General features: G+C 55.7%; 1 protein-coding gene across 1 annotated transcript; it reads left to right on the top strand.

The window, feature by feature from the left end:
- The first annotated feature begins 2,015 nt into the window (after window positions 1-2,015).
- On the top strand, window positions 2,016-3,166 carry LOC109280761 (forkhead box protein D1). Its single transcript, XM_019477993.2, has one exon. The coding sequence runs from the start codon at window positions 2,016-2,018 to the stop codon at window positions 2,625-2,627; it is 612 nt and encodes a 203-aa protein (XP_019333538.2). The 3' UTR covers window positions 2,628-3,166.
- Window positions 3,167-11,036: the final 7,870 nt, after the last annotated feature.

Below are 11,036 nucleotides of genomic sequence, written 5' to 3' on the forward strand. Positions count from 1 at the left end.
GATATATTTTATTAGATTTTATTAGTTGAAAAGGGTCCTGAAAAAACATCTGGGTCAAGAAAGCTCTTCTGCCTCCTGTTCAATAGGAAGCGTTGCTTCCTCCTGGTTTCCTCCTGTTCAATATATATATATATATTTGCAAGCTTTTGGGCGCATTTGCCCTTCAGTTTGAATATGAATTTTCATTTCCACCTAAGGACGAATTTTACAATGTTTACATTCTCCAATGCCTGAAGAAGGGTGTGTGTGTCCACAAACTTGCAAATATAGACATGTATTTTTTGCAAATATCTGGTTGGGCCAATAAAAGATATCACGAGTTCTGATTCCACATCTTCAAATGCCTATATGGGAAGTTGCTGAGGACTATAAACCCCCGTCCTATATCTCAGAAAAGTAACCAGAGCGCCTTCCTTTTACACCTTTCTTCAAGTCAAGTTGCTGAGGCCCCTAAACCTTCATCCTGTCTTGTCAGTGGACTCACCAGAGCTGCTGCTGCTGCTTACATATTTCTGTAAGTCACGTTGCTGAGGACTGGAAACCCCCATCCTATATCTCAAGAAACTAATCATCTCCTTCCTCTTATGCTTGTTTTAAAATGAACATTTTCTTAGAAAATAATTTCTTGGGTATTTTCAAATAAGAGTTCGGTGAATGGGGGAGGAGGGGTATTTTTGTTTGGTTTTGTGCCTATTTTTTCCCTTTGGATCGCTCCTGCAGTTGGCTTGAAGTCGTTAGGGTTTAAAACAGACACATATAACGAAATCCTGGTTTCTGACACTGGAGATCGTACAGCTGTCCCTGCAAACTAGCCCTGCTAAAGGCTACTTGGCAGGGCCCTTAGTACGCTGGTCTTAGCGACATCCAAGTGAGCTGCTATTGTGGACTGAATGTAAGAACCGTGTGACTTGGACGAGCAGCCGCCAGAGAAGGGACTGGGGAGGGCTATGGCCGTGGTGGCAACAAGGCAGAGTTGTAATGCACAGACCGGCTTCTCTTTCTCCTGGAAGTAACCTGCAGTTTGCAAAGGGGCTTCCTGGCACCGGGGACCCGGTGCGATCAGGTCCCTCCTGGTTCCGCTTTGCGGGCACCTGCCAAGGGGGGAGAGGAGTCCTGCCCGCCCTGCAGCTGCAGCGTTGCTTCCTCCTGGTTTCCTCTGCACATCTGGGAGCTGACCCAGCTTTTCCATAGGTCGCAGGCCAGGTCCTTCCCCTCCCTGGCCAAATCCACCTGCAAGCGATGCGAAGTTGCCCAAGGCCGGGCTGCTGCCTTCGGCCCGGCTGGTAATGGCAGGGGTGGGCTCTTTGCCTGGCAGCACCTGGGCGTTGTCACTGCGGCTCGGGGCTGACTGTTGTTGGCATCCACCTCCTGCCTGAGGGAGGCGGCTCAGTGGATCTAGTTACAGGGGATCTACTTCTCCGCTTGGATGAGTGGCTTCAAACCTGCTGGGATGGTGGAGCCAGCCGGCTGGCCTGGGGCTTCTCCTCCTCCCTGGCGAGGGGGGAGGGCCTATTCAACCACCCAGGCTTCCCTTTCTTTCCCTTGACCCCCCAGTCCAGATGTGCGGAGCAGGGTAGCAGCTGGGCAGATCAACGCGCCCTCCCTGCTCCCCTTTGATGCCCCGTTAACCCTTCCCAGCCGATCGTGAAGTCTCCCGAGGACGCAGGTCGCACGGGCGAGTCAGAAAGATCCCCTTCGTCTCCGACCCACCGCCCGTGCTGCAGCTTGGGGCCAGTGCTCCCGCGGCCGTCTGTCTGCAAGCCCCCTGCCCTGCAGCTGTCGTCCTGTCCCGTCCCGTCCCGTCCCGTCGCGTCGCGTGCAGGCGAAGCGGCCCAGCTCTGCTGCCCCGTGCCGCCTGCCCGCTCAGTGCCGGGGCAGGGGCGGGGAGGAGCCGCGGGCTGCAGGCGCGTCCCGCAGGGCCCGGCCATTGGCCGTGGAGGGCAGGGGGTGTCCCAGCCCGACGGGGCGGGCGAGGATAAGAGGCGCGGGGAGCGGGGCCCGCGCACAGCCGCGCCATGAGCCGGCGGGAGCAGGGCGGGGAGGCGCGGGCCGCGGCGGCGGCGGAGGAGGGCGGCGCCGAGGGGGCGGCGGGGCTGGCCAAGCCGCCCTACTCCTACATCGCGCTGATCGCCATGGCCATCCTGCAGAGCCCGCAGCAGCGCCTCACGCTGAGCGGCATCTGCGCCTTCATCCGCGCCCGCTTCGCCTACTACGGGGCGCGCTTCCCCGCCTGGCAGAACAGCATCCGCCACAACCTCTCGCTCAACGACTGCTTCGTCAAGGTGCCGCGGGAGCCCGGCCGGCCGGGCAAGGGCAGCTACTGGCGCCTGGACCCCGCCTGCCGCGGCATGTTCGACCACGGCAGCTTCCTGCGCCGCCGCAAGCGCTTCAAGCGCCCGCCGCCGTCGCCCGCCCCGACCGCGCTGCCGCCGCCGCCGCTGCCCCTGGACGTGCTGCTGCTGCTGCGCGGGCCGGCGCCGCCTCCTCCGCGCCCCTTCACCATCGACAGCCTCCTGCGGGGCGCCGCGCCCGCGCCGCCCCCCGCCTGCGCCTGCTGCTGCCCGCCTCCGCCGCCGCTGCTGCCCGCCGCGCTGCTCGGCCTCCCGGGGTGCCCCGCCGCTGTCTGAGCCCACCGTGGGGGCAGCTTCGTGGGCTGCCCTCCCCTGCCTTGCCCCGCCTCGGCTTCACCCTGGTCCTGCACGGCTGCCCTCATCCTTTGCCTGCCCCTGGTGCCTCACAGCTGCCCCCTCCTGGCTCCGCTTTGCCGGCACCTGCCCTGGGCAGAGGGCGGATTGAAGAGCCAGGCAAAGCGGGGAGAGGAGCCCCGCCCGCCCTGCAACTGCAGCGTTGCTTCCTCCTGGCTTCCTCTGCACATCTGGGAGCTGACCCAGCTCTTCCATGGGTTGCAGGTCAGGTCCTTCCCCTCCCTGCTGGCTTCCATGGGCCTGGTCCCTCCTGGCTGACCCCCCCCCACCTTTGCCCTGGTCCCTCACAGCTGCCCCTCTTGCTCGGTTCCCTCACAGCCACCCCGGCCAGACCTCATACCAAGGTTGCACAGGCTAGAAACCCCCAAAGGACTATTTATTCTGTGGGTGCAGGTTCCCTTGTGAGCTGTTTTACCTGACAAGTACGTTTGTCAAGGCTAAATAAAAAGGACAGTAAACAACGTGCTTTTTTTTTTTTTTTGAGGGGGGGTGTGGGATCAGTTTTGTCTGAATTCAGGACTATGGGGCCACATGCCCAGCAATGGATCAGGATGATTAGGATAGATCAAAGACTGAAAGCTGCTGCTGCCTGGATCCTCTTCTCCCAACAGGCAGCTCCAGACTAGGAGACATGTAGTGAGTATATTACCACCGTATCTGAGTGCTCCCTGCCCTGAGCTCCTCGTGTCCAATGCGCTCAGCTCCCTGTTCCCACTCAGGGCACTTGTTTTGAACCTTTGATCTATGCTCCCATCCCTGTTTTTTCATTCTTTGTCCCATGAACTCTGTTGTCCTCTTTTCCTGTGGCCTCCCCACCTAAGGGAGACCAATAAGTGACTTGGTGGGTTGGGCCCACACTTTCTTTGAAAGGTGGACAAATAGTGCCCTGTGCTCCTGGCCTGGCTTCCACTCCCATGTGCAGCACTGGCAGCACAGTGGAGCGTACAGTGGAGGCTGGCTGTGGGATGCAGCGTATCCTCAGACCAGGGGGGAGGAGAGAAAACGCTGCATCCTAGGATGCTGGAGGACTGCAACTTGGGCAGCTTATCTGTGGGGGGCTGCACAGGGGCTTGGGGGAGGAAACACTGCATCTTCGGAGGCTGGAGGACTGGAACTTGGAGGAATGGTTCATCTGTGGATAGTGGTCACCACATGAATGGAACAGGAGCTGGGTAACACGATCAGAGATAAACTTGCCCTGGAGTGGCATAATTTTAAGCCACCCAAAGTGTGCTTAAAACTATTTTCAGGTATTATGTGCAGGCAATCCAGAAATTAAGAGCTCCAGGAGCTGCTTAAAATTAATGTGTAACAAGACCGATGGAGAAGTAGGGCTGGAAAGAAATTCCTGATGTCATCTCGCCCAGCCCCCTGCCTGAGGCAGGATTATCCCCCTCCAGGATTATCCTGGGTTAGATGATGGATCCTATACAAATCCATCATCTAACCCAGGGGCAAGCAATTATTTCTGCTGGAGGGCTGCTTAATGAGTTTTGGTGAGCTGTTGTGGACCACAAAGGTAGCCCCACTCCTTGACAGGTGCCCCACCCAGTGACATACCGTGGATCTCTGGCGCCTGGGAGCCAATGCTTGCATTTGTTCTCCACCCCCCACCCCCCAGTCCTTCTCATAGCAATACTTAAAGTCATGTCACACGATAAGAACTCTGAATGGTCCAGCCGGTGCCCCCCCAGCTCGGCACCTGGGGGCCATGGCCCCCTCCCTCCCCTCCCATCGGTCTGCCACTGGCCCCAACCCCTGTTTGCCATCTTGGGACCAGAAGTCCTGCCCCTAACCCTGGACCTTTGCCATCCGAAGTCCTTCTCCTTGCCCCAGAAGTACTCTTTCTGGGAGGTGGGGGTGGGGGGGAGGTTGCCATCTTGGAACTGGAAAAAAAAATCATGCACTAAAAAAATCAAACATTTACTGTAACATATCTTAATTTTATTTCAAAACATATTTTTGTCCTAATTTATGTGTGTTTGGATAGTGTATATATAGAGGCAATTGTATAATAGCTCAAAATACAGTCTTACTCTTGTACATTGTGTGTGGGGAGGTAAGGGGGTATATGTGGGTGGGGTGTGGAGTGGAAGCGCGGGGTGCAGTGTTCCGTCTAAGCTGTGCAGCATGTGCTGCTGCGCAGGCGCACCTGGCAGCACAGCATGAGCAAGCTTGGCAGCACATCATGAGCATGCCTGTGTGGCCGTACACACCACATAGCTTAGAGGGAATGCTGGTGGGGTTTGTGTGTGGAGGGTGTGAATGTGGGATGTGTAGTTGTGGTTGGGGTTTGTGGAAGGGTGTGGGTGGTGTGTGGGTATGGTGGGGGGTATGAGAGAGTGTGTGAGGGCTGTGGAAGGATGTGGGGGTATGGTGGGGGGTGGGGTGTGTAGAAGGTTATGGGTGGGTATGTGGAGGGGGAGGTGGTCCTTGGAGTCTCTGAAGTGTGCAAGTTCCCAGAGTCATGTGTTATGGCAGCCAGCAGGGCAAGCCTGGCCTGGCCCCATAGTGCACAGGTCCCATGCTCCCAGCCTGTTCCTGTCTGCACATGGCAGCAGCATGCAGGGCCAGCCACAGCTGCCCCTATAGCATGCAGCTCCCACCCAAGTCCATGGCTGCACATGGTGGCAGCATATGGGGCCAGCCCAGCCTGGCCTCATAGCATGCAGCTCCTACACTCCCTAGCAGTGCCGTAGCAAGGAGGGGGTGAGCGGGGCAACTGCCCCAGGTGCTGAAGCAAAGGAGCACCACAGGTGCTGCCCAGCCAGGGCAGGGTATGGGATGGAGTCGCGAATGGCTTATTTGGGGGTGGGGGGGTACGATGAGGACAGGGGGAGGGTGGGTCCTGCCACTGTGTGCGCTCTCGGGCAAGCATAAGGGGGCATGTGCCCCCTGGATCTGTGTGCAGGGTGAGGGTGGGCTGCCACTGCAGGTTTTGTCCCAGGTGCCAAACTTCCTTTCCACGGAACTGCCCCCTAGCTTGGGGTTGGGGAAGGGTGGATCAGGCCAGGTTGGGGTGGGGGTTGGTGCAACCAGAGCTGCGCTGCCTGCATGGAGGCCCCAGCATTCAGAGGGGCAGCGAGGGCCAGGGCCTGTGATAATTCTTTTGATTTATGGATGGGCCCCATGGGCCTGATGGAATCATCTGGCGGGCTGCATCCAGCCCATGGGCCATATTTTTGCCTGCCCTTGATCTAACCTCTTCCTAAAACTATTGTCACCCCTGATATAACACATAATGTTCAGTCCAGGTGGCTGGTTCTCCCAACCAAAAGCTTCCAGCTTTTATTTATGTGTAGCCCAGGTTCACCCAGGGGTGTGCCCTGTCCACAAGTGGAAGTGATGGGGTAGTCAGGCAAGAGTGCTGTGATAGAGGCCTGCCACCAAGGAGTAGTCCCCTCTTTTCTCTATAGAGTGAGGTTGGGACAAAGCACTTAATGATGTACAAATTTATTGCTATACAAAATAAATATGAATAAGAGACGTTAAATATTTACAGTAGAATTGGTGTGTGACAGGATCAGGGCAGGGGCAGGTCCCTGCACGAGCTGATTTGCCCTGGCCCCCCACCTTCTTTGGGCCGGCTCTGGTCCAGGGTCCGGGGCATATCAGCTCATGTGGCATGGGTGGGTCCCCCCATGAGCTGATTTGCCCCAGGCCCCGCACCCTCCTCAGGCCAGCTCTGGTATGGGGCCCTGGGGCACATGCTAATGGAGCCCCTCCCCTTTAGGGTCCGGGATGTGGACATGCCCCCCACAATAGAGGAGGGTGGGGGCTGCAGACCCTCCCCTCCCAAGGCTGCCTCCCCTGTGGGACCCTCTTCCCCAGCAACTCACGCTCCTGCTTTGAATCAGACAAGACTCATCCTCTGGTGACTTGTCCCCTGGTGGTCCCTAAGGCTCACAAGGGCTTCTCTCTGGTGGTGCCTTTGGCATTTCTTGATGTCCTGGTGCCCCACTCTGGGCACCCAGGGCTCTCCTGCTGCCTGGACCAGCATTGCTGCCAGCTCCAGGCCCGCCTGGCCTCTCGCCAGGGCTTCCTCTCCCAGTCCCCGCTCAGGGCTCTGGGGGCTCTTTCTTGCTAGTGGCTTCAGCTGTCTGGTCTCACTGTGGGACCACTGGCCTGAGCCACCCCAAGTGGCTCCCAGGGCCTGGCTCTGTGTACCGTCCCTGTGCACCATGGATGGACCCGAGCAGCCTTGAGCTGCTCCAAGGGTCTGGGCTCTGTGCACCGACCTGTGCACTGCTGGAGCCTCCTGCTGCTTGGATCCCCCAGCTCTTCTGGGCCCCACTCTTCTTGAGTCCCTCATCACATCTGCTCAGTGTGCCGAGCATGCTGGGCTTTTATTTACACTGGAGGACCTGCCTCTAAGTCTGCTGGACCTGCAAAGCACAGTCTTCAATCAGGTCCAGGGGCTCTTTGTCCCCACCCTTCGAGCAGGGGCGGGGCAAGCCCCTTCCAGCTGTTACCTGACTGGTGGAAATGTTCCACCAATCCAAAATGTCTTTCCCCAGGCCCGGCTTGCCAGGCAAAAGCAGCAAGCCTGCCACATATGTATTTTCTATGGATGGGGTGCACCTGTCCCATTCATGAATACAAGCAGCCTAAGAGTGGGCTTGCTTGCAGGAGTGGGGGGTGCGGACACTGATGAGAGACACACCTGGGGGCTTGAGCTACATGAGCCCTGGAGCTGGGCCTCACCCCCCTGCCCTTCTCCCTGCAAATGCCGACGATGGAACGGGGGTGGGGGGGGCGAGGCCACCGGAGCTGGCCTAACCGCCCCCTTGCTCCTTGGAGGTGGTAGTGGTGGTGGCGGCAGCAGCGGTGGCATGGTGGGGGAGCTGGGTTCAGTCTTTCCCCTCCCTGCTGCCTCAGCCCGCCCCTCCCCCCTTCCATTGTCGCCGCCTACAGGGCTCATGTGGGCTGACAGTGGCAGTGGGGAGGGGAGTGGGCCCAACACATGGACGGGAGGGAAGAGTGGACCCAGGCCACCCCAGGGGCTGCGGTGAGGGGAGGGGAGGAGTGGGCCTGGGCCTGATGCGGTGCAGGGAGGAGGAGTGGGCCCGAGGGGTCTGAGAGAAGCCGGCCTGCCGTGGCGGTGGGAGGGGGGAGCGGTGGGTCTGGCCTGACACAGCAGTAGCAGGGGGAGGGGAAGGAATGGGCCTCCTCTCCCCCTTGGGCCCAGGCCCGCTCTTCCCCTACCATGTCGCCCCTGAGCCCGCTCCTCCAGGTCCCCCTGCCACTGCTGCATTGGCCCAGGTCCGATGCTCCCCCCGCCCCCGCCACCATGGCGGGACAGCTTCTCCCTACCCTTGGGCCTGGTCCTCCCCTGCATCAGGCCCAGCCCACTCCTCCCCTCCCCCCGCTGCTGCAGCCTCACTGGGGGATTTGATGGCATTGCCAAATTGGGCGGCATTAAGTGGTTTTTAAATCTGGCTAATTTTTAGTTTGCCAGGCAGGAGACCAGTGGAAGGCAAGTCCCTGTCAAAGCTCTGAACACTTGAAGCTTCTGTCCAGAGCTGTGGTCTCAAAGGAGCATGGTAGTATAACCAGGAGGCGAAGGTGTGCACAGCCCCAGGTCTATTGATCACCATCTCTGCCTCTGGAGTATCTTTGCTGGTGTGGAGCCCTGCCTATTCTCTGGTTCCTCCTTTCTCTTCATAGCTTATGTTTGTGAGTGGGCTGCAGGGTGAGGCAAAGGAGATGAAGCCCTCCAGCAGATCCTAGAGATGGCTGCTATCTGCCAAATTTTTGATCCCCTCTTTTCCTACTGATCCTCTAATGTTGGTGTCTCTATGAAATCGAAGGCAGCAGCCACTGATGGGTCTAAGAGGAGAGAAAAGGACTGAAAGGCCTGAGCTTCCAGCCACCCGCCATCCCATGCTTCCTGGTGTGCTTGTGCCATCTTTTTCACACAAGCAGGTGCTGATTGCGGTCTGCCACTCAGTGCAGTGAGAAACTGTGTAATGTGCTTGTGTTCATCAATACCGTTTCTTAGGCTCTCAATTTACTACTTGCTCCCTGCTCCCAGATACTAGATGCAAAGCTGTCTGGGATGGACACACAGAAGGAAAAACTTCTGTATATGTATTCATGGCTCTGCCCTCATGGAACTGGAGTTTTGCTTTGTTCAGTGGTTCTCAGCCTTCCTAGATCCCTTGTGAGATGCGAAGCAGCCCTTGGAAAATGCCAGCTCTTTGTTTTAACTCCTTTTTTGATTAAGGAAAAAAATAGAGCAATATTTCCTGTTGCAAATAACTCAGAAAGACCACAACTCAGCACAATGGTATGGAGGATAGGGATTACTATTTTAAAATCTGAGTTTATGTTGTGATTCATGATTGCATATCTAATGGTGCTAACATGGCGTGGCTTCCTGTGGCATCCCTGAAAGGACCTCAAGGAACCCCAGGGTGCTGCAGCTACCTGGTTGAGAATCACTGGACTAGCTACATGCTAAGGCCACTGCCAATGAGGTCTAGCAAGCTGTACCCTGTCCACTCCCATTTTTGAGGATTTATAGCTACAGCATGGGATGATCCCTACTGCCTTAAGGCCAGGCTCTGAGCCCCTGCAAAACAATAGAAACAGCTGAGACCAGAACAAGGAGCAGTGGTCTCAAGTTGCAGCAAGGGAGCTTTTTTACATTAGATATTAGGAAAAACTTTATCACTGGGCAAGTAGTAAAGCGCTAAAACAGGTCATCCAGAGAGGTTTTAGAATCTCCATCCTTGAAGGTTTTTAAGACCTCGGTACAAAAAGCCGTGGCTGGGATGATCTAGTTGGGTATGGTCCTGCTTTGAGCAGGGGGTTGGTCCCTTCTAAAGTCCTGAGGTCCCTATCAACCCTAATTTTCTATGATTCTATGAAACTCCTCCAGTGGGTGACTCAGGAGTGTTGATCCTCTTTTCTCCTTCAGCCAGGGATTTCCTCCCCCCTGCTTTTAAAGAAAAAATCCTCAAGCCAGTTTCTAAACCAAGTTTTGTAACACGGAGCTAGGGGATGTTTGTGTGAATATAGCAATCTGGCTGCATGGTGAGACTATTGCCTATGTCTCCATTCTGGAGAGGAAATGAACATGTACCTGTGGGCTTCTGGGCCCACTCTGAAGTTCCATTAGTTCTTTCCTAAACTTGATTTGCAACAAAGACACACCCTCCCCCTGCACACAGGCTCTGCACACCTAGGCTGCGTTGGGACTTGAGAGTAACATGCCAGTTGCGTATACACACAATTAAGAAGAAGAAATACAAACCATGCACCCAGGGGGGCATGGTTTGAAAATTTGCTGGGGAAAAACAAACACAGCAATAAACACATCTAATCAGTGCCAGGGCTCCAGGGCTGAAAGATGTAGGGTTTCACATGGCATGCTGAAAACTTTTAGGTTTACCATGCTAAGCCCATAGGCTTTTGCCAGGCCATGCTGTGCCTTGCCAAGCCCTGATTATTTTCAGCTCTCGAGTCCTGGCATTGGTCAGATGGGCTCTGGAGCCCTTTGACTTTGGACACGGGACCACCTCACACTTAAAAAAAAAAATAGGAAAAAAGGTTCCCATGCCCTGATCAACAGCCCTGTGTCCCTCAAGAAGAGGCCACAGGCAACCACCATGATGCCCAATCCCAGAGATACAATGCAAGCCTCCAGGGGGTAGATCTTCAGTTCCTTTTAAATTCCAAAAGTGATCTCTGACCTAAAAAGGTTGGAGACCACTGCTCCCAGTGCTCTGACAGAAGCATGGATCTAGAGAATGGGGATTGGTGTGGCATCCCAAAACCCAAAGGGTTTCAGCTTCAATTGGAATACTTGCAGTGTGTCTCATTAAATGTGACTTGGTGCTGCAAAAATGTTTTTTTTTTTTACCTTTTTAATTCTGCAGCAGCTGAGAGCATTGAGACCTGAGCAGTGAGGAAGCCAGTAGCCCTGGAAGCTTGTGAATTCTCTCTGCGAGTGACCAGAAAGACTGCAGGGAAAAAGGGGATGTTTGTGGCTGCCTGTAGCCTCTCCTTGCTGGGCACAGGGCTCTCTTGTAAGGAACTGAATTATTTGTGTGCATGCGTGCGTGCGTGTGTGCGTGCGCGTGTGTGTGCATGTTCTGGTCACTAAGAGGGGAAGCAAATAGCTCTTGTCTTATTGTGTAGCTTAGAAGTTTGAATATTCAGCTTTTCAAAGGAAGGTGCTGAGTTCAAAGCTAGGTGTGGGCTGTGGACCCTAAACTAGAGAACAGTTCCCAAGTGGGCAAGAGGAAATATTTCTTCACCTTGACAAATGGCAAGATCTGATGAGTCTCAGAGTCCATCAGGCTAGGGACATGTAGCTAAATGATA

Source organism: Alligator mississippiensis, chromosome 3 (genome assembly GCF_030867095.1).
Source record: "Alligator mississippiensis isolate rAllMis1 chromosome 3, rAllMis1, whole genome shotgun sequence".
Taxonomy (NCBI): Eukaryota; Metazoa; Chordata; order Crocodylia; family Alligatoridae; genus Alligator; species Alligator mississippiensis.

Bases quoted from the DNA above. Each gene is read 5' to 3' on its own strand.
- LOC109280761 (XM_019477993.2), top strand. From the start codon at position 2,016: ATGAGCCGGCGGGAGCAGGGCGGGGAGGCGCGGGCCGCGGCGGCGGCG.